Raw genomic sequence first — 24724 nt, forward strand, 5'->3', positions numbered from 1 at the left:
GTCTACGATAGGTACAGCAAAAGAAAACAAACAAACCCCCAAAAATTATTAAATACTTTTGCTTTAATTTGGGTACTGAGTATTGCACAATGAATTTTCAATGATATAAAAAAGCAGGTTATGTGCAACATCAGTTCTACCAGAGTTACAAGATAGGGGAAACAAAATAAACAGTACGTAACATACACTAAGTGTAAAACAAAATAAACAGTATATTAATCTCGGTTGGGATTCGGCTCGGCTGAATGGATGGAGGGTTACTTTTATAGTCGAATAACTTATTTGAAGCGAACAGAAGTGTCACCTAAGTGCACATTAATTGCTTGAACTGGCCGAAGCTGAAAGTAAATTTCCAGACATGAATTATGAAGGACTGCTCTGAGATTCGGTGAAGGCGTCAGTCCAAATGTTCAGCCGAGCCGAATCTCAACCGAGATTAACAGTATATAGCCGACAATGACATCGCCGTACGCCACGGCTGAAACGTACCTCCTCTTCCCTTTCACGTGAAAGGGGAGAGGAGCTTACGTTTCAGCCGTGGCGCGCGACGATGCGACATTGGGTGCAAAGATTATCTGAAATTTACAATTTGCGAAAGAAGCGGGGTTCATCTGCCTCTTTCCCAAATATTGTTGATGCGTGAAAAATAATTTTGTGACCATTGACTAACATTGTGAAATATATCTGCTCAGGACAATTTTCGCTCTGCCATGTGAAAATATTCAATTCATCGTTGGCAAGACTTTCACCCACGTAAGTAATAGTCCACTGCAAAGATGGATATAAACACATATCTTTCGTATAATGATCATAATACCCATTCAGTGATGCACGAGTGGCTGCGTCCATGCAAAACCGGATGTAAGAGGACTGATTAAGATGGCCATTTACATCCTCGTCACTATGTCCAGGAAATACCGTATATTTGAATGCATTTTCGGGGATTTTTGGCAAATCTTCTTTTTCGGTTCCAGGATGACCAGGGGTACCCATGAAAGATGAATATTTCTTTTGGTACCATTCAGGAAATGGTATGGACCGGCGCGTTTTTCTACTAATTCTCACCACTTTAAAATAATTTTCTCCCAGTATTTCATCGGTGGTTTCGTTCTTCAAGTTGACCACAAACATTAATGATGATTTCTTTTGTTGTTTGATTTCTAAATTTGACGTTATCTCTGTCAACGATGCTAAATTCAAACGGTGTAATTTAGAATCGAGATGGAGGTGTTGCTTGACAACAGCTATTGCGGCGTCCTCATTAACTATGTTTTCATGGTCAATGAATCCTTTCATGAAAGCTAGAATTCGTGCAGCTTCGAACATTTTGGTCACACACCAGACTGCCCAATGCCCTATTAAAGTTTGAAGAAGAAAACGCATTATATTGATTTCTTGGTTTTTACAGTGAAGAATATAACTATTTGATTAAAGTATTATTTCAATTGTATTATATCAACTCAGGTTGTACTTATTCATAAAAAACTATTGTGATTTCATCATTATCATTTAATACCAACTTCCGTTGTATTGTTGAGCCAGATCTAGACCCCTAAATGTAATGATCAATGAACGAGAGACATATACACATTAATGATCAATGAACGAGAGACATATACACATTAATGTAATGATCGAGAGACATATACACATTAATGAACGAGAGACATATACACATTAATGAACGAGAGACATATACACATTAATGAACGAGAGACATATACACATTAATGAACGAGAGACATATACACATTAATGAACGAGAGACATATACACATTAATGAACGAGAGACATATACACATTAATGTAATGATCAATGAACGAGAGACATATACACATTAATGAACGAGAGACATATACACATCAATGAACGAGAGACATATACACATTAATGAACGAGAGACATATACACATTAATGAACGAGAGACATATACACATTAATGATCAATGAACGAGAGACATATACACATTAATGTAATGATCAATGAACGAGAGACATATACACATTAATGAACGAGAGACATATACACATTAATGAACGAGAGACATATACACATTAATGGTATCCTGAATGTCCCACTCCCACAGATTAAACCTGAAAGTGTTACATTTTATGGGATGAAGTGAGAAAATCATTCAATCGTAGTATAGGAGAGGAGAAAATCTTTGACTGGACCGGGAATCGAACCCGGGATCCTGCATTACTAGTCAGGTGCTCTAACCACTGAGCTACCCAGACCCCTGCATTACTAGTCAGGTGCTCTAATCATTGAGCTACCCAGACCCCTGCATTACTAGTCAGGTGCTCTAATCACTGAGCTACCCAGACCCCTGCATTACTAGTCAGGTGCTCCAATCACTGAGCTACCCAGACCCCTGCATTACTAGTCAGGTGCTCTAATCATTGAGCTACCCAGACCCCTGCATTACTAGTTAGGTGCTCCAATCACTGAGCTATCCAGACCCCTGCATTACTAGTCAGGTGCTCTAATCACTGAGCTACCCAGACCCCTGCATTACTAGTCATGTGCTCTAACCACTGAGCTACCCAGACCCCTGCATTACTAGTCAGGTGCTCTAATCATTGAGCTACCCAGACCCCTGCATTACTAGTCAGGTGCTCCAATCACTGAGCTACCCAGACCCCTGCATTACTGGTCATGTGCTCTAACCACTGAGCTACCCAGACCACCGCATTACTAGTCATGTGCTCTAACCACTGAGCTACCCAGACCCCTGCATTACTAGTCAGGTGCTTTAATCACTGAGCTACCCAGACCCCTGCATTACTAGTCAGGTGCTCTAACCACTGAGCTACCCAGACCCCTGCATTACTAGTCAGGTGCTCTAACCACTGAGTTATCCAGACCCCTGCATTACTAGTCAGGTGCTCTAACCACTGAGCTACCCAGACCCCTGCATTACTAGTCAGGTGCTTTAATCACTGAGCTACCCAGACCCCTGCATTACTAGTCAGGTGCTCTAACCACTGAGCTACCCAGACCCCTGCATTACTAGTCAGGTGCTCTAACCACTGAGTTATCCAGACCCCTGCATTACTAGTCAGGTGCTCTAACCACTGAGCTACCCAGACCCCTGCATTACTAGTCAGGTGCTCTAACCACTGAGCTACCCAGACCCCTGCATTACTAGTCAGGTGCTCTAACCACTGAGCTACCCAGACCCCTGCATTACTAGTCAGGTGCTCTAACCACTGAGTTATCCAGACCCCTGCATTACTAGTCAGGTGCTCTAACCACTGAGCTACCCAGACCCCTGCATTACTAGTCATGTGCTCTAACCACTGAGCTATCTAGACCAATGTCCACGTTCCGTATAGCCCTAACTACTACATTTCTCCCTCCATTAATTTGTCTTCGCCCTCGAAGACACACAATCCAGATTCCTTTCGCTCCTGGCAGGAATGGTCAACAGCACCAACTAAATTATAGGAGAGGAGAAAGTCTATGGCTGGACCGGTAATCGAACTTGGGACCCCAGCATTACTAGTCAGGTGCTCTAACCACCGAGTTGCACATGTAGCTAGGCCGTTATCCACGATCCATATAGCCATTTTTCTAGACTATTTATCACTTGAAAGATTTGCGATGCCCAAAATCAGATGGATGAAAACTTTTTGTCTCTTAAAACGCTTGATTCCTATCATTTGATCACACAAGAAAGGAATATTAACCATAGATACATGCAGAAAACTAAACGGCTATTTTGGTGGATTTCATACTGACATAATTTCAATGACCAATATAGAGAATTAGTGCATAGATGTTGGAGAAAATGCAAAATTAAAGGTTGTTATTCGGGAAATTTCGTGATAAATAAATGTGTTTTAATAATAATAAAACCTGTATAGAAAATGCACGCCTATTCAGTACCAACGAAAAGATAAGGTAAGGAAATCCATGAAATTTGATGCACTACGAAAATTAATGAAATGTCAATAACCTGTTCTGTCGAAATCGCCTAATGGAATCCCTCTGATGGTCACGGAGGCTGATGACCCATTGGCATAGTTTATCTTGTAGAGGGACATTTCTTAGTCGTCAACTCTGTAGAAACGTTTCTTTATAACATTTACAGATGCTGTTTTTCAGCATATATCTATATCCATTTCTGCAAACATTATATACTTTAATTGAATTATTGCGCGCATCAAATCAATTGATGGCATCTTCAAATAACTAAAGATATATTCAATCATTTGACTTTATGTCAATTTGGCGCTCCATAGTCTGTTCCCATTAAATCATGATGTACTATATGCACCAAGAAGAACGATGTTTATTATTTTATGAAATTTACGTATGAATAATCTTGGAAAGTAGTAATCAAAATCAGAATTGTAGGAAGACTTTACTACTACGCAAAGGAAGTATTTAAAAGTATAAAATTGTCTTACACTGTCAATGTGTCCCTTCCTCCGAAAGGTGGGTGTACAAACTAGAACGTTTTTCGAGATCATGCGCTTGGGTTATCGTTCGTTGCTAATGAAATGACACTATGGATGGCAGTTTGGACATTCTCTCTAAGAAATTGAGATATCTGTATTCGTTTATTGAATATATGGTCGATTAAAAACAAATTTACATCTATGTCATATGTATAATACCAATTAATACCAATGTTTAAAAACATTTTAAGAAAGACACTAAAATGCTAATGTAACTATCATAGATATAATGTTAATTAAGAGTATATTTTCTTTACAAAGTAGACGCTAATTGTAAACTATTTAGATTATCAAACACACACACACACACGTACACACACATACACACACACACATATAATATACTTTATAGGGGAAATAAATCGCGGTGAAATTTTTCGCTATATTCGCGGTCTAGACAAATCCGCGAATTTAAGAAACCGTGAATAATTTTATTTTTTATTATTATCTAATACACAATGTGTATCAAAAAGGGGGAGGGGGCTTATAGTGATTCGAATCCGCGAATTTATGAACCTGCGAATGTGTCTAAAATTTAAATTACAAGCCGTGAGATTATTCCACTATACAGTATATATATATATGAGAGAGAGAGAGAGAGAGAGAGAGAGAGAGAGAGAGAGAGAGAGAGAGAGAGTTTACAAAGGAATCATCAATGAGTGGTCTGATGTAGAGTACAGGACGTGTACTCGGGAGAACTTCAGATTGAAAATCTGTCCGTGTCCTCGCCGCCACCAGTCACTATTGAGAGGAAATGCGTTGTCCGGTGACAAAAATATTTGAATTAAATCTATCGTCTTCCACGGCCGAAGACAATAAAATTAACCGACTGCCTCCTGGCGGCCGGTAAAAATTCATGATTTGATAATCTGGATATTTTTAAGTTTTTGTTACAGTCAGTTTTACAATAATTAAGAGAAAACTTAACTTCTAGTTGTCGGAAGTTTCATTATTCCAATTAACCTTCGACTTAATATGATAAAATTGATGCAATGTAATCGAAGACTTTAATCATTTATTTTTAAAAATGTTTAGTTCTGTTTATTTATACATTTGATGCTTTTATTGGCACATATTAAAATACCAAACAACCTCTCCATATTTACCAGGAAATTCGGTTTCTATTTTGAATTAAAACAAAAAGTAATCAGAACAGAAATCTTCGCCAGGAGGATCCAACAGCAGGACTCAAACTCATGACCTCCGATCACGAAGCGAACACTCTACCACTGAGCTACCGCAACCGGTGTTATGTATTTTGTCTTAATTCTGTTGACTTTGCATGCAAGTATTTACATTTTTCAGGTCAATACGATGCTTTAGCTGCCTGAGAAGTACAATTTTCATCAGACCCCGAAGGATTGTGTTCACACACTGATAAAACTGGTGCACAGAAATGTAATTTAGCATGGGTTCATATGATAGCCGAGGAAGTGCCATACACCGCTGGCTAGTAACCATTCGTAGCATTGCTCCTGTAGACCACAGCAATCCGATCCATACAAAATTCCACATCGTCCACACACTGCCCGGAAGAGATAGTTCTTCCGATTCAAGGTGGCATAAAATCTTGAAAATAGGGAATGGTTGCTTGTATACTAGTACTCGACGACAACTGGAATTCAGGGACTGTCTCTTCGTTAGAAGTCGTATTGTACCCAGATATCAGCATCACTTTTTACACCCGTTTTCCGGACACGAGTTTCATGCACAGGGGTAGCCGTTTTACGATCAAGACAAAATGCGCCTAAGGTTTTCCTAAAGATTTGCAGCCTTTTCGTGTCTCTCCGAGTCAGGATGGATCGGAACTGGTCCCGACTACATGAACTTCTGACAGACATTGGTATTGTTTTCACTGACATAACATGAGTGATAGATAGCTAATTTTCATTAAATCCGCGAAATTCAAGACGTTGTAGAATATATTGAGCGCTTACCATTCAAATTTTTATCAATCGCTCTTCAAAACAACACAGCGGATACACCTTCGTATATCGTTAAAAAAAACAAATTTTGTTTTTCACTTTAAATGATCAAAATCTTCAGTCTAATATGTTAAGAAGGAATCACCCCAAAAAAATTAAGGTTATTCATCATGACAGAAGCTCAATTTAGAGAGTTTATTATTTATTTTGAAACCAAAGATTGAGGTGTGTTATTGTTTACGAAGTTTTCAAAATAAATGGATATTGATCCAAGTTTATCATTATATCACATCTCAAGTATACTTTAGGTAAAATGTGTCTTTCAAAAGTTAAATTTGTGAAAGTACAAAATGAAGATGCTTTAAATTGCAAAATTAACGTTTCAATGATTTGTTTGTTTGTATAAAAAGACTCAAGTCTTTGTTTACATAACACAGAATCAAAGCTAAAATATTGCTCTTATCCTTGCATTCAGACGGTCCAAATTTTAGTTGTCAACATCAAATGAGTTTTATTTTTAATTTTTAACATAAACAAATGAAAAATATTTCTTTCGAAAAACGTGAACCAGTCCCTTTAAAACACGAGTCCGTGTATTGTTTCGGCAATTTAAGGGAGTGCTATCAAATACTAGGATGCAGAATCACCAACTAAACAATTACCATTTTTGGCCACAGCATATATACTTCCGACATAACATATGTTAAATCCCTATTGATTTACATGCTGCTCCTGTACGAAATCTTCCTTTGAAATTACAGTCTACTTCGGGTTTAATGAAATTCAGGGGACCGACCCGAGTTGTTCATTATATCCAAAGTTCAATATAACCATTGCTGAACTACACAAATATTGCTACTGGAAGATTTATTTTAACTTCAATATAACAGATAGTTCAATATAACCGACTTCAATATAAGTGGAGTGGACTGTACTTGTAGCCTTAATGTATGCAATGTACAGGGTACAAATACAAATAAAAATGTTCTCATCAGTGGTAAACCACCTATTCATCAGTAGAGTTGAAAAGCCAACCTGAAGTCACTTATCTTAAAAGGCCAAAAATTCAGAGAGCCCTCATCCTTCGCGACAGAACTTTATTTCTGTTGTGAAGATTATGCCAGACAATGGTCTAAGTATGAAAAGGAAGAACTTGACACTTTGTCAGAATGAAAAGTATAAGAGGAATATTATAATAACGTATTAGACACTTTAAATACTAGTAAATCAAAGGCCTCAAATGCCTCCGAGTCGACTCACCCACGATTTCCAACAAGAGGTGAGGGTATACAGCACCGTCTTACAAGCTTTAATTCTGAATCTTTAAAGTATGGTAAAATGCAACGTCACAAACTAGGAACACGACACATCGGCTAGAGGAATTTATCCATAAAAGCTTAAAAAACTGTGTGAATATAAAAGTTCAAGATCAAAGGTCACTATCCATGGTACCCAGCACACCTACATGAGATGATCATTTATTGGTACTGCAAGCCAAATATCAAAAGCTTACCGCAAAAGACAAACAGTAACAGCCTGGACACAGTTTGTAGCAACTTTTGATACAAATTATTCTCTTGAAGTCTTCAAATATCTTGATCGCCCTTCGTTCTGTTTAAATGAAGTATTCCCGCAAAAATGTACCACGTGCGTATGTAAATGATGTTAACTCGTTCGTTGTTAATTTATTTAAACAAAGCAAATATATAATTCGTTAATTCACTTAAGATATATTTTCGTCAGAATTCTGTTAGAATAATGGATTTACATGTGGAATAACACTGCTAATGTGAGTGTAAGGAAGATAACTCTGGATAGAGATTGAACAATGTACATAACGTATTCATGCGCGTTTACGTTGTCTCCAAACCAAATGATAAAGAAAATATTATTGCAATTAGGTAGCACTGCTTTTAACTGCAAGAATACAATAACCAATACTTTGTTTAAACCAACCACTTTGAAATGCATAATATTTCCCATATTTTGCCGACATTTCAATGACCAGAGATTAAGAACTATTTGCATTATCTCGCGTATGTATCAACAAAGTTTTGTACTCAAAATCCGAAGTGCAGTGCCGGTGGTAACAAGGTTCTTTTCGCTATCGCGAGCCGACTAAAAAATGTATACCATCTATTCAGAAGTGATGAAAGAATTAGGTTACGTGGGCTGACAAATTTGTAATAACACTGTCTTTGTAAAACTCCTTATTATAACTGTATTTTAAAAGACCTTAACTTTAATTTCACATTTGATAACTTATACTCTAAAGTCCCATTTCTAAACACGAAATTCTTCAAATTTGTGTGTCAGTCTTCAACGCTTATAACATCCTAGTCAATGGGACGAATGAATTTTATTTATCATATTTATACTGGATTCCAAAACTTCACAAAAACCCACACAGAGATATATCGCAGAATCCAATAACTTTTATACATGTACCAAACTCTTTATCTCTACTCCTAGCCGAAAATTTCAAGGGATGCAAAGGAGAAACTTCAACATATGTGATAAGTGGTGTAAAACAGATGTGGATTCTTAAAAATTCCAAAGAAATTATGGTAAATTTGCAATTGAAATCACAAAACTTTTCTAAAATCAACAGCATCAAAACGCAAGAGTTTTCAACACCCTACACCATCATTCCTCGAGACAAAGACTAGGTGTTTAACATCATTAAAAGCCGTTTCTTCAATTAAAATGAAACTAAGAAATATTCATATCTTGCCATCAGTCATCCAAAAACTTATTTTGTTAAACACCTGTCTTCTTCTATGCAAGTACTCTGAAGTTCATATAAAAAGATTCTGGAGTTCTTCATTGACAATGCCTACCTAGTTTTTGGTGATCTTACAACAGTGGACACTAATTGTGTTCTTTTATTGGCTGATCCGTTTTTTGTATTCTTATGAAGCAGAATTTATTCAAAGGTATCTACAAGAGAAGACAAAACATATCTTATAATGGCCTTCAACTCGACGTTTTATTTATCACATATACCAATGTTCCCTTCCATTCATATGTCGATTCGATACATTCCAGTAAACTCGAATTAAAAGACAACACAGTCTTTCATATCCGCTTCCTATTTGGATGTTTTTATGAAGATAGACGTTAATGGCAAACTATCAACCCAACTTTCTGACAAACGGGATGACGTCAGCTTCTCTATTATCTACTTCCCATGTCTATGTAGCAATAATCCATTATCACCTGCATGTGGTATTTAAGTCTATAAACTGATTCGATACGCAATAACATGTTCTGCGTATGATCAATTTTTAAAACCAAAGCAAGCTATTCTTTAAAAGATTATGTTAAGAGGGTTTCAACGGTTTTGTTTCAAGTTAATATTCCGCATATTCTACGGTCGTTAAAATAATCTAATTCGCAAGAACCACCTAATCTTTAGGTCGAACGCTGTCCTCCATGTTTCATACCAATTTTTATGCCATTCTTTGTACACTGAATCAGGCTACGGATTCCCATTCCCATTGAAATCACAGAATTTTCCCCAAATCAATAGCATTAAAACCTATGACTTTTCAACACTATACACGACCATTCCTCACGATAAATTAAAGACTAGACTTTTTGACATCATAGACAGTTGCTTCTTCAACAAAAACGGAAAACGGAAATACTCATATCTAGTGATCAGTCATTCAAAAACTTACTTTGTTAAACACCACTCTAATTCCACGCACAAGTACTCTGAAGTTGAAATAAAAAATATGCTAGAGTTCCTCATTGACAATATCTTCATGGTCTTTGATGATCAGGTCTTCCAACAGTCTGTTGGAATTTCCATGGGCACAAATTGTGCTCCTTTGTTAGCTGACCTGTTTTTATATTCATATGAAGCAGAATTTATTCAAAAACTTCTACGTGAGAAGAAAAAATCTCTCGCTGTGACCTTCAATTCGACTTTTAGATATATCGATGACGTTTTGTCTATTAACAATGATAGCTTTCATTCATATGTCGATTTGATATATCCCTGTGAGCTCGAAATAAAGGACACCACAGAGTCGTCCACTTCTGCTTCATACTTAGATATTTTATTGAAAGTAGACATTAACGGCAAACTGACAACTCAACTGTATGACAAACGGGATGATTTCAGCTTCTCCATCGTCAACTTCCCACATTTATGTAGCAATATTCCATTATCACCTGCATATGGTGTTTATATATCTCAACTAATTCAATATGCAAGAGCTTGTTCTGGGTATAGTCGGTTTTTAAATCGAGGTAAGCTACTGACAAACAAGTTGATGGTACAGGGATTTCAACAGTTTCGATTGAAGTCAGCATTTCGCAAATTCTATGGTCGTTATAACGATCTAGTTCGTCAATACGACCTCGCATTGGGTCAAATGCTGTCTGACGTGTTTCATACCGATTGTTAAGCCGTTCTTGGCACACTGATTTTGACTGCGGATAACTCCGTTTACCTGATCAGGATATGGGGCTCACGGCGGGTGTGACCGGTCAACAGGGGATGCTTACTCCTCCTAGGCACCTGATCCCACCTCTGGTGTGTCCAGGGGTCCGTGTTTGCCCAACTATCTATTTTGTATTGCTTGTAGGAGTTATGAGATTGATCACTGTTCGTTTTCTTCACCTTGCATTCACCTGATCAAGAGTTAGGAACCACTGCTGGATTGACCGGTCAACAGGAGATGCTTACAAACCCTCCTAGGCACTTCATTTCACCTCTGGTGTTTCCAGGGGTCCGTGTTGTTTCTGCTTTCCATTGTACATTTATAGGATTTCTAAAATTGACTACTGGTGCTTATCTTCATTTTGTCATCAAAGAAATACTGATACTGTATTGAAGAAATTCATTATAGAATAACACTGATACTGTTGCATGTTCTTTATGTAACATAATGATCTCTCTCCTTATTGAAAATTAGATAATGATTTTACGAATGCAATCGTAATCCGTCATGCCGAATTGTTGACCAAAGACAAAATGAACGGTCTTTCATAATTTCAATATTTAAAACATAGTATTGCTAATGTGTTTATAATGGTAGTTTTTGTCCAGTACTGGACATATGAAACAATATTAAAGGTGCAAGCAGTAACTCTGAAGCAAGCGTTTAGGAGTTTATTGGCAATTTTTTTTTATTTATGAGTATAGTTGACAGAAATTCATGAATAATTCATTAAGGGTATAATAATTTGAAAACAGGTAGTAGTAATGCATTACTAGACACGTATAGTTCAACTGATATTTGTGAAAACATTGATAACCGTTCTCGCACACCAACGTCGATAGGCGTGACTGAAATCACTACACTGAGTGTGATATTTAGTGAAGCAGACATATATGAGCGATAACCAATATTATATAATTATTGATATTTTTCAGTTCAATACGACGCTTTAACTACGCGAGAGGTACGATATTCACCATGCCAGGAGGGCTAAGTGAACATTGTACTTTGCGGGTAGATAAAATATGGTTTGACGAAGAAAATGTCAATCATGGTTTTATCGTGCGATTGTCATAATTTAAAACATCAACAAGAGTACCACAAACGGTACAATATACGCCCGTCGGACAGTGAAATTCAACCTGGAAGCATACTGTGCACTCTGAATTGATACAACACACATTCTGAATAGAAAAGTCTGAAAGTGGGTCATGGTGCACCAATCCATCTGACATGTGAACTGATTATGTATTTCTCTGAGAGTGAGGCTGAAACAAAATGTCGGTGCAATATCTATATATGATGATAAAAAGTCCAGGAAACCATTATATCTACTTTTAGCCTTAAAGTAGGTCATGGTGCACCAATTAAGTTGAAATGTTGAAATGTGAACTGATTATGTATTTCTCTGAATGGGAGGTTGTAACTAAATTTCAGAGCAAATACCAATACCTGTGACCATACCAAAAAAATCTGGAAACTGTTTGACCTACTTCTTACTTACTTAGTCCTCTTCGTGCTGGTCAGCACATAAGGCCGTCACCAGAGACTTCCATGTTGGTCTGTCCTGTGCCCATTTCTGGACCTGTCCTCAACTGCAGTTGTTACCTTTCATTTCTTTCTCCATCGATCTTCTCCAGGTCTCTCTTGGTCTTCCTCTCTTTCTCTTGCCAGTTGGTATCCATTTCAAAGCAACCCTTGGAATGGAAGTTGGGTGCATTCTGGAAACATGTCCTATCTACAGCCATTTTCTCTTTCTGATCGTCTGCGATAGAGGAGTGGTGTTTGTCCTTTTGTACAGTTCGTCATTTGAGATGTGTTAGGTCAGAAGATGCACAATAGTCTGCGAAGACATCGAGTTTGAAATACATCCAGCTTGTTGGAAATAGACTTGGTTACTTTCCAAGATTCAGCACCGTATAGTAGGACCCCAAGCACGTTGCTCTTGAATATCTTAATTTTGGTGCTAAACTTTGTTGACCTCCAGATGTTCCGCAGAGCAGCATACGCTCCTGTGGCTTTAGAAATGCGAGCTTGTACATCTGCCTCTGAATCCCCATCAGTGGCGATCTTACTTCCTAGGTATGGGAAGTTGGTGACATCTTCTATGTTTGTGCCATTTAAAGAGATAGGTTCCTCTGATACGGTATTGATCTTCATGATCTTAGTTTTGGAGATGTTTATATGAAGGCCAATTGTTTCAGCTGTTTTTGTGAGCTGGGTGGTTTTTTCTTGCATGTCTCGATGACGTTGAGATAACAGTGCAATATCGTCCGAAAAATCAAGGTATTCAAGTACTTCTGTCATACCCCCAACTAATCCCTGTTCGTTTGCTTCTAGTTGTTTTTCGCATAATCCAGTCGATGCAGAAGGTAAAGAGAAGAGCAGAGAGCAGACATCCCTGTTTCACTCCTGTCGTCAATTTAAACTCCTCTGATAGGTTTGATCCACAGATAACTCTGGCATTAAGGTAAGTGTATAGCATCTTGATGATGGAGATTACTTTATCTAGGATTCCATAATGACGAAGGATTCTTCCTAGGGCTAGGCGATTAACACTATCAAAAGCTTTGGTGAAGTCGATGAGATTGATGTATAATGGGGAGTTCCATTCATTACTTTGTTCTAGAATTTGTCTGAGAGCGAATATCTTATCAGTGCATGACTTCCCTTTCCTAAAGCCTGCTTGTTCTTGACGCAGTAAGGGATCTGTTACTTCTGCAATTCTGTCCAGTATCACTTTGCTTAGAACCTTCATGGTAACGGAAAGCAACATTATTCCTCTATCGTTGTTACAGTTTGAGAGGTCTCCTTTCTTTGGTAATTTAACTATAAGGCCAGTTTTCCAGAAGAATGGTGTTTCTTCTTATTCCCAGATCTTCTGTAGGATATTTGTCAAAATTGTAGGTGTCCAGTATTCTTCGGCCTTGAGAAGATCTGCATGTATCTGATCAATGCCTGCAGCTTTTCCATTTTTAAGTTTAGCGATTGCCTTTTTTACTTCTTCTATACTTGGTGGATCAGTATTAATATCTAATGTGTCCGTGGCTGGTATTATTATTGCCTCGTTCTCTGGGTCTTTCATATTAAATACTTCTTCAAAATGCTCTTTCCAGCGTTTCAGTATGTCTTCTTCTTTTGATAGTACATTTCCCTGTTTGTCTTTAATTGGTAGCTCTGATGACTGAAATTTACCTGCTAATGTTTTTTGTAATTCGATAGAGGGTCTGCATGACCTACTTCTACCCCTAAATAACTGTAGGTCATAGTGCGCCAATCCAGCTGAAATGCTAACTGCACTTGTCTTCCTCCGAGAGGAAGCCTTTGACTAAATATAGCAATATTTGTATCCGTAATTAAAAATAAGCCCGGAAAACTGTTTGACCTACTTTTCCCCAGAAAGTAGGTCAAGGATGGACCAATCCAGCTGAAATGCAAACTGAACTTGTATTCCTCTGAGAGGAAGCCGTTGACTAAATATCAGGGTAATATCTGTATCCGTAATGAAAAAATGCCCGGAAAACTGTTTGACCTATTTTTTTCAAAAAGTAGGTCAAGGATGGACCAATCCAGCTGAAATGCAAACTGGATTTGTATTCCTCCGAGAGGAAGCCTATGACTAAATATCAGGGCAATATCTGTATCCGTAATAAATTTTTAAAAAGCCCGGAAAACTGTTTGACGTATTGTTTCCAAAAAATTGGTCAAGGATGGATCAATCCAGCTGAAATGCATTCTGAAATTGTATTCCTCCAAGAGGAAGCCTTTGACTAAATATCAGGTAATATCTGTATCCGTAATGAAAAAAAGTCTGGAAAACTGTTTGACCTATTTTTAGTCCTAATGTAGATCATGGACGGACGGACCAATCCAGCTGAAATGCAAACTGAACTTGTATTCCTCTGAAAGGAAGCTTATGTGTAAATTTCAGGGCAATATCTGTATTTGTAACGGGAAAATGTCCGGAAAACTGTTTGACCTACTTATAGCCCTAAAATAGGTCAAGGATGGACCAATCCAGCTGAAATGCAAACTCACTCTTACAATTCTTGAGGGAGATATTGTGACCAAATTTCAAAGTACATGCATCCGTTACGGAAAAAAAGTCTGGAAACCATGATCCGGGACGGACAGACAGCCAGCCAGCCAGACGCATGGACAGCGCCATAACATAATACGTTCCGTCTAATGACGGGCGTATAAAAACTTTACAACGATACGTGGTCGGCTATCTTCGTGTACTGCTAGAGTGCACACCTAGTCAAAAGTGATTAGAGACAAGTTTTTGTTATTACGAGATTGAATATTTTAAAACATCGAAAACGGCTATTAAGCATACCAAACGATACTTGATCGACCATCTTTGTGTAGATATGATATGTATGGCCTAGTTGAAAGTTATTAGAGACGCATGTTTTCATTGGATGACCAATCGAATCAATTTGGAAATTCCCAGTTCAATTTTCGTCGGACGATAATAAAATCGAATGGCATATCCACCTCGAAGGTACATGTATGTAGGGATGAACATAACGTTCTATTTTTTCATTCTAGTTTGCAAGATCTTTGCCAATCAGAAAGTTCAGAATTATTAAACTGTATAATATTTCAATAATAATTTGTACCCGATTCATTGGAAGAGGCAAGGCAGCTAGGTCATTTCTGCCTGTTCATTGACGATGGTGAATGACATAATCATCAATGGGATATCCATTTTGCCACAAAAAAATGCAATGGAAAAATAGTAGTACATGCATTGATATAATACATATGTATATACGATATTTGTGTCATTGAAATAAAAGAACAATAAACGTCATTATGTGTCTGTGAGTAGTTTTTTTTAAAATTTCACAGTGGTATTGAAATCAGACCAAACCTATAAAAGAATAGCATTTGGAAATACTGAGCATTGTTTATGGACACCAGTGGACAGAATACAGACAAACGGCCAACTGTTCTGGTACAAGCTCGCCCAGTCTACAGCCAGTAGAACAAGAGAAAACAAACATTATTGACCACTCAGGTAGAGTCTTTCTTTGAACAATGTCAATTATGCTGTGTAAAACAAGTACAGGTCGTGTACACTACTATTGGCGCCCCCTACGTGTACACTACTACTAGTGCCCCTTACGTGTACACTACTATTGGCGCCCCCTACGTGTACACTACTATAGGCGCCCCTACGTGTACACTACTATTGGAGCCCCCTACGATGGAAGCAACTCAAATTAACAGTTCACATCAGACAGCGAGTGTAAACAAGATTAGAAATTACAATTTATGTAAGACGCGGGTTTTGTTCACGTCTTTCCCAAATATTGCTGATGCATGAAAAATAATTTTTCGTTCACTGACTAACACAGCAAAGCATATCTGCTCTGGACAGTTTTTTCTCTGCCATGTGAAAATATTCAATTGATCGTTGGCAAGACTTTCACCCACGTAACTAATAGTCCACTGCAAAGAGGGATATAAACACATATCTTTCGTATAATGATCATAATACCCATTCAGTGATGCACGAGTGGCTGCGTCCATGCAAAACCGAATGTAAGAGGACTGATTGACGTGTCCATTCATATCCTCGTCGCTATACCTAGGACTAGCGATATATTCAAATGCATTTTGGGGGATTTTCGGCAAATCTTCTTTTTCGGTTCCAGGATGGCCAGAGGTACCCATGAAAGATGAATATTTCTTTTGGTACGATTCAGGAAAGGAGATGGATCGGCGTGTCTTTCTACTAATTCTCACCACTTTGAGAAAATCTTCTCCTAGTATTTCATTGGTGGTTTCATTCTTCAACTGCACCACAAGCACCATGGATGTTTTCTTTAGTTGTTTAATCTCGCAATCGACATTCAGCTTCATCGGTGACTTTAAACTCAAACTGTGTAATTTTGAATCAAAACTCATCTGTTGCTTAATGATAGATAGTGCTGCATCCTCGTCAATCATATGTTTGTAATCAAGAAATCCATTTAAAAGAGCTTGAAATCGTGCAGCCTCAAACATTTTGAAAATGCACCAGATGGCCCAATGCCCTAAATAAAACCAAAAAAAAACCACCTGCAATTATACTCTAATAAAATTAATACCAGTGAGAAATATTGCCCACATTTAGGACATTTGTATATATGAATATTACATAATTCGCTAATTCTAACTTTACTGCATTTTTAAAGTGTTTGTACTTGTTTTATTATATACGTATATTCTAAAACTAAACAGGAGAAGTATCAGCTCTGCTGTAATGGATTTACTATCCTCTTGAACTTTTCCGTGGGTGTGAGTCTGTATAATATGTCATAGATCAGTAGTACAGAAAAGAAGGAAGAGGACAATGATGAAAACAATAACATGTTCTGTTTATATCGGACCGTCCTTCACATTCAGATTGTTAGAACAATTTATACAATTAAATCTGTAATTATTTATTTCCATTTTGATACGGTCGATATTTTTAACGAAGACGGTGAAATTTACTATTTGTCTGAGGTATTTTATCCTCGAATACTTGTAACTTACTAAATCTGTGCCTCTACGTAGTTTAAGTGGTTACACTTAACAGATCATGATATTCCTTTCGTCAATATGAATATCGTGATAAGTATTTGTACAAATTGAGTGTGTACACTAATAAGTACATGTACATGTATATTTCGTGTCTATCGCAAATCACGAACGGGTTCAACAGGGGGAAGCAGGTATTTGGGAACTCGGAAAATGTCAATGTTCGTTCTGTTTATGAGAAAGACCATGAAATCAAGTAATTAATGAAGAGTCTCCGACCTCATTCTCCCTGTACCAACGGAAAATAATTTTTGGAACTCCATGAACTTCAGTATCGCACAAAAATTAATGAAACGACAATAACCTGTTCTGTCGAAATCACCGTATGGAATTCCCATGATGGAAACGGAGGCTGATGACCCATTGTCATAGTTTATCTTGTAGAGGGACATTTCTTCACAGTCAGTTGGATTCTGACAAAACACAATATAAATCATTCAAAAATAACTAGATAATCTGATCATTAATCTAGATTTTGTCAAAATGTAGCAAATTTACATCGCCCTTCCGGCTTCATTCACTCATGGTCATCCTCAACTGACTTATTCGGAGTGTGTTCAGGACATGTTCTCGAAGGTATTCAACGTCACAATCGAGGGGTCCTCATTGCGGATCACAAGAGCTCGGCTCCAAAGCGGAGCAAACACGGTATCAGTGAATATGAAACCGATTTTCTCACAAGATACACAATATTTCTGCAAAAATCATATTGCATGGAGTCTCGTTGTTATATCTTGATCAGTCATATTTGCCAACGAATTTCAGAAATACGTACTTACCTCAAACGCTTCGGTCGCGTTTCTACAACGTTGAAATTGATTTTTTTCCCGGTCATTTCATCTGTTGGCCTATTTGATTTGTTTGGTAGAGAGTATCTATATCCCAGGAATGTGATTTATTATTGTTTTTATTCTAACACCCTTTTCCTCACATTTCACATGCAATTAGCACAAAATCGCACCAATTTGTAATGTGTAGCACGAGCGCTAAATTTTGTCATCCCGTGAGGACTATGCTCCTTCTTTATGATTGTATCGTCAGACTTTAACATTTGACCTTTTAGGCTTCTAAACATAAATTTCATCATGATCCTTTTAATGTCAAATATTTCATGAATAAGATGAAAAGGTAAGCTATCCGCAAAACTAAAACCAATAAACTACAGAATGTACACATGTATACCATCGAATCCATGTCTTTATTCAAATCACCCTCATCTGTTAGAAAACATACTTGTACACCCTTGAAGTACATCACATGTTGAGAATTCGATTGTTTTTAAATTTTAGCACAAATCTCACAGACATGATTTCCACCATTATCAATCTCCTCTTTGTGATCAAACAAATTATTGTCAACCGTAAAACGATCTTCGTTTACATTCTCCAACTGACTCCATACCTTGCAAAAATAAAAATGAAGACATGTATTATGCACATTGTTCGCCAAGTTGTATGTTAGCTTCTAATCATTTGTGTGGAAAAGACAAGTTTTGTTACCTTTAGTGTACTTCTTCATTATACCCTCGCGTTCTAAAGAAAGTTCGGCTATATTGTTGTTACCCTGGTCCGGTCGGCCGTCTGTCACACTTCCTTCTTCCTCGAACTTCAATTTTATTTTAAGCAGTAACCAGTTAAGTCTGTTGGTGTCTTGTAGATGTGCAGTAATTTCTCAGAATTTTTATTTTCCTCCTGTGAGCCAAATGGGTGTAAAAAAAAAAAAACAACCAAAAAAAACGTGGGGTGTTTTTATCGACAACAACTCCCCATTATTATTGTATTACTGTCTCTTTTTTTCATATAAGCGGTAATGAAAGGTTTTGATGCTTGTTTTGAACATGTGGGGATTTTTCTTCGTTTTGTCGTTAGTCCTTTCAAGTGTGTACAAATAGATGGGGGTTATTTGAATACAGGACATGGATTTGATGTAGTCTGTAGTTTATACGTTTTAACGTTCTCATCCTATTCATGGTAAGGTCAAATTTTAAAGCCTGAGGATACAGTAAAAAAAAACAAAAAAACCGAGGAGCATAGTCCTCGCGGGATGACAAATTTTAGCCCACGTGCGACACATTACAAATTGGTGCGATTTTGTGCGAACTACATGTGAAATGTGGGGAAAAGAGCGATTATAATCATCAAAAATCATGTTATCGGAATATAGATACTTTCTACCAAACAAATCAAGAAGGCAAAGAGATGAAATGATCGATAAAAGATGGGTTCAACATTGTAAACCTACCGTGTAACGTGAAAGAGGTGTTTGAGGTAAGTACGTGTTTCTGAAATTCGGTGACAAATTTGACTGATCAAGATGTAAATACGACACTCAATGATTATGCAATGTGATATTGGCAGATATATAGTGTATTTTATGAGAAAATCGATTTCATACTCACCGATATTGCGTTTGCTCCGCTTTGGAGCCGAGCCATCGTGATCCACAATGACGATCCCTCGATTGTGATGTTGTATACTTTTCCCATCAACGAAGGATATACAATCCTTGCAATAGCCAGTTCGGCGTATTAAACTGAAAGTACATTTAAATCCGAATTGTGGCCAAAACCTACTCCTTGGACATTGATGTTATCCACTCCCTGAAAATGCTGATTAATCATGATCAAGCTGAATAAGATATTAAAGATTATCTTCTATGTATTGTTATATAAAGCTTTGATTCCTTACCACCCCCACTCGCTATTTCGTTTCTCGTAAGAAAATTGTTAAAATCTTCTAAATAAATGACAGAAATATACTCCAGATTCCACCATATTTTTCAAAAATGACCTGAGAGAGCCCCCACGCCCTGACTCCCACAACACGAAAGGGACACCACCTCCCGTTTCTAACATCGGTACTTTGGGCTGAACACCTCTCCCAATCTCTCACACGTATCACTTTGAACGCTTTATTAACTGAGAGTAAGATGCATGTTGTCAAGGACTTAGAAATTTCACAAAGGGGGAAATTATTTAAGAGTACTTTTTATAAAGAAAAGAAATAAAGGTCAAAAAGAAGATTGGCACAAAAATGTAAGACTTGTACAAAAAATATACATTCATTATCTATTTCACGTTGCTACGGCAGACGATAGGACACTTATCAAAAATTTAAAAGGATTGTCACACTGGCCGTATATTTTTGGGCTACGTAGCAAGTCAGTTAACGGTGTCTCCAGCTACGTAATCGCTATCTAGCAGATATAATCCTGCCTGCATCTCGATAAAATGTCGTTACGTGTAGGCAGTTGGAATAGTGGACCCTCGGAAAAGTGGAACTTCGAAGTATCTGGTAACATTAGAACTAGTGAGCCGTTGGAGTGATGAAACTTCGAACTAGTAGGCCGTGACTGAGCCTTTGACTCTAGTGAACTGTTAAGAGGTCACGGCTAAGTTAAACTGACTTGATTTATTTTACACGTCTTCTAGACCATTTTCCATCTATTTGCAGTGTTATTGTGTGCCATAAAAGAAAATGTTTGTCTTCATTCTAGAACAGAATGACATCTTATCATACTCAGACATATACATGTATAATGTTAGATGTCGATGGTTATATGTTTATGATCTCTCCCGTGGAGATCCGGGTTAGAATCAAGGATAAGTAATTGAAAAATGTAATTGTAATTAGCTGTATCTAAATACATTTTTATAAAGTAATTAAATGTATTTGTAATTGACTTTGCATTCAATTACAAGTAATGATGTAACGGTGTTAGGACTGCTTCACTGTTGGTCGTGGGTGTTCATGCAATAATTAGAAGCATTATGTCAGTATCCCTAATGCAGCATGACAACAGTGCCCAGACCTATAGGTGAAGGTCTAATTTTGCTCAGGTATAAACCCCTCTCGTACCTGAGAACAAAAGCACAGGTAGAAAAAATACCTGAATAAGACTTCACTTCATTCAGACATTACATTCAAAATGTACTGGATGAATTTCATGTCCCAGAAAATGCATCTGAAAATTTCAAAACCAGATTTTTAGCAAAATTCCTCAAAAGCTTGAAGATTAATCAAAGCAAGCTTAGTGATCAAGTCTTCCACGACATTTTGAAATAAACTTCAGTAATTGAAAAGTATTTAATTACTTTCTTCAAAGTATTTGAGGGTAATTAATTACATTGGTTAAAATCAATGTAATTGTAATTTAAAGTAATTGATAAAATTATCAATGTAATTGAAAGTACATGTATTTATATGCATTTTCAATATAGCTGACCCCATCCCGGGTTAGAATAGATTCTCAGTACCCCTTGTTTGTCGAAGGGGGCAACTATATGGAGCGGTCCTTCGGATGAGATCACAAACACCGAAGCCTCGTGTCACAGCAGGTGTGGCACGATAAAGATCCCTCCCTTTATATATTTCTTTCTCTTTATTATTATTATTATCATAATCTGTGTTGTGCATTGTAATAAGGTCAATTTAAAAATGAGCAACTTTAAGTTTAAATAAACACTAAGAAGAATCTGGGTAAGCAATGTCTTTACAGTGATCATTGAAGCAAAACTGAAATTATAATTGAAAATGAAAGTAGAAAACACATTTTTACTCGGTTGCTAAATCATCACTGACATGACTCCGTGCCGGATCCACAGTCGGGCGCCCCTGTAACTCCACCCCACCTTCACAATCCATTTCTTATGGATCATGTCCAAAGACACTAAAATATATAGGTCTTATTTTGTCAGAATTCGGTAGCTTCAGGTTTGACTTACGTGCCACTTTAACACACTGAACTTGTCTATACTTTTAAAATTACTGAATTTACTCATCTTACTTTTCGTCTCACGTCTCCACATGTCCATATGAGTGAAAAATTCTCGAGTGTGATGTTAAACAAGATGACGATACAATCAACCTTTCGTCTCCTGCGAGGAATCTTGAGTTATCGTTCTTTGTGAATGTATGGATGGCAAATTGGCTCTTTAAATAACTTAAGATCGTATAAATGTGAATCGCCAAAAAAAAGTTTTAATGCATTGGTGGTATTTTCCCTTTATTTGTTTATGTTACACACATCAATCGAACCGAGAGGTTAAAGCGTTCGCCCCGCATGCGGAAGGCCGGGGTTCGAATTCCGGCCGCGAAAGACTTCAGTTCTCCTTTAAAACTCATTCATTTCTGATACAAGTGTAATAGTGTGGATTGTCTAGGTATATAAACAACTCAACACCAATGGTAGGGTTCTATCAGAGTTTGTATTCTTTTCTAATTAACTCTGAAATATATAACATGAATATCACATATAATATATATCATGAATTAAAACATAGTATAAAAATATCAACAAAGAGAACTCATTTGCTCAGCACAGTTTACAACCAAGAGTTATTCCCCTTAATAGTGCTTATAAGGATATATTTGACTATTGATTACTATATGGTATAAATAATAAATAGATTTATCTTACTCGACTATTGCACTTAATTAATCATAGACTATTAATAAACTTGATAAGAATATTCAGAACTTATCATAATGCAAAGAATATACAAAAAAATGCGATGTCATACCTATGTGTGACACAGAGCCAAATTTCTGGTCAGGTCCAAAATATTCTATATGCTGGTAATAAATCTATATAGAAATAATGAAATATCAAATACTTGTGTGAAACTAATGTTACATTACTTATTCACACAAGGAAATCATAAAAAGTAAAAATAGCTGAATACTACTCGAACACTCTGACATTCACACATAACATATTTAAACTACTACATTTGATTCAATCATGATTTATAGTTTTAATATACATTCATACTGATATACATTTTACTCTTTAGTTGTAATTGATAACTTAAAGATAATGTAGAAATGCATATGATCACTCTTACTCAATTACCATCATAGAAAATGCATAAAATCTAACTATTCAGCAAATGTATTAATTCAAAGTAAGCACATGTACTTTGAATTATATATGATCATAAAAACTCAAGAGAAAGTCATATTTACTTACAGTCAAATTGTACTAGGAAAATCTTCTGGAAAACACTTCTATATTCTTAGAAGACAATTCAAAATGTGAACAATAGTAAAGAGAGGGAACTTAGACAACCAATGAAATTGGAGAGTTCTATATTCTATAAATATTTACATGGTGCTATTACTGACCATTATGATCTCATAATCTATAAATAACTTTAGAGATATTTGCATATACTATTAAGTTGTACATAAAATAAATTAAAAGTAAAGACAACTTTTGTCATGTACTAATCTTCATAATCTAAATAATGAAATAATATATTTACTTTAGAAAAATATCACCCTGTCACACAAGATCAGTAATAAAAACAACATAACACACTAAATGGACTAGAACGACACGCAGCAGCATTTAATGTTGTAACAATACAACGTACTATGATTACATAAATGTAAATACAAATTAGTATTAGTATAAAATTTAAACGTGTTGTCTGCTCTACGTGTCGTCCTAACTGATTTTACATCGTTACTCGATTAAAACCGGTTCTATTGAACCGCATGACTGAACATACCTATACAGGTATTCGAATTGAAAACTTGAAATATCCGGAATAATCCATTCATTATAATTACCAAGTAGAAATTGATTTCTGTCTAATTCGTTCCTCAAACGAAAGAAATCACATTCGTTAAAACAGGTAGTGACAGTTCCATCGCCAAACGCTCGGCATCAGGTGTGAATGTCACGGGTCCTCGGAGATGACCTTAAAATCTGCATGATGCCACGTGTCACAGTAGGTGTGGCATCTTAAAGAACCCTAATACCTGTGTCACATTGCACTGCGATTAGGTATCCGACTAGGTAGCGGGTTCTGAGCGGCCTGAGAATGCCAAAATCTGAAAAGTGTCCGGCCGGGGACCATGCGGTGAGAACACGCCATTCAGGGCCCGTATACCCCACCGGCAGCTTTTAGCGCGGAGTTAAATCCTGGCGATGTCAACCCCATCGTAAGATAACGCTCACGTGCTTCAGCGAGTTGTAGACGTAGGAACGGCAGTCTCAGATGCCTCGGAGGATTGGCCATGTCGATGTTGATGGCAACAGCGTCGATGATGATGTTGCAGATGATGAAGATGACGATAGGTATATATACACCAGTTTGCAATTGCCTTAATTGCACTTAACACGCATGAAAAGGCAAAGGTCACCGAACGATACCCGGATGTTCTCAGAACGGACATCGTCCGGGCTTCATCCGATACCCCTCAGGTATCCGAGCGGTGACCGCACGGGGGTACCTAGTCCGTATGGGTACCGGACGTACCCCTCCCGGTTACCTACCGATAACCTTACGGA

General features: G+C 37.2%; 1 protein-coding gene across 9 annotated transcripts; it reads right to left on the minus strand.

The window, feature by feature from the left end:
* Positions 1-43: 43 nt before the first annotated feature.
* Positions 44-22327, minus strand: LOC125683522 (uncharacterized). Of its 9 annotated transcripts, XR_007372986.2 has the most exons (7): positions 22211-22327; positions 21983-22093; positions 17730-17838; positions 9236-9335; positions 4420-4545; positions 3966-4133; positions 44-1355 (listed from the first exon to the last, which is right to left on the minus strand). XR_007372986.2 is itself a non-coding variant. In XM_048924764.2 (4 exons), the coding sequence occupies exons 3-4, from the start codon at positions 4051-4053 to the stop codon at positions 583-585; spliced, it is 861 nt and encodes a 286-aa protein (XP_048780721.1). In that variant the 5' UTR covers positions 4054-4069; positions 4420-4545; positions 17730-17838; the 3' UTR covers positions 44-582. The 9 variants fall into 9 exon arrangements, 6 of the variants coding, with proteins under 6 accessions (XP_048780721.1, XP_048780720.1, XP_048780722.1 ...); XR_008796024.1 differs by lacking the exon at positions 21983-22093 and having other exon boundaries at positions 22211-22221; XR_008796025.1 differs by lacking the exon at positions 9236-9335 and having other exon boundaries at positions 44-4133.
* Positions 22328-24724: the final 2397 nt, after the last annotated feature.

This window comes from Ostrea edulis, chromosome 6 (assembly GCF_947568905.1).
Source record: "Ostrea edulis chromosome 6, xbOstEdul1.1, whole genome shotgun sequence".
Taxonomy (NCBI): Eukaryota; Metazoa; Mollusca; class Bivalvia; order Ostreida; family Ostreidae; genus Ostrea; species Ostrea edulis.

What these genes read in the sequence shown, in the direction of transcription:
- LOC125683522 (XM_048924765.1), bottom strand. Translation starts at nt 17,817, where the DNA reads ATGTCCCTCTACAAGATAAACTATGACAATGGGTCATCAGCCTCCGTT. An exon ending in CGGTGATTTCGACAGAACAG is followed by an intron (nt 1,356 to 17,729) that starts GTTATTGTCGTT and finishes AAACTTTAATAG; the next exon opens with GGCATTGGGCAGTCTGGTGT.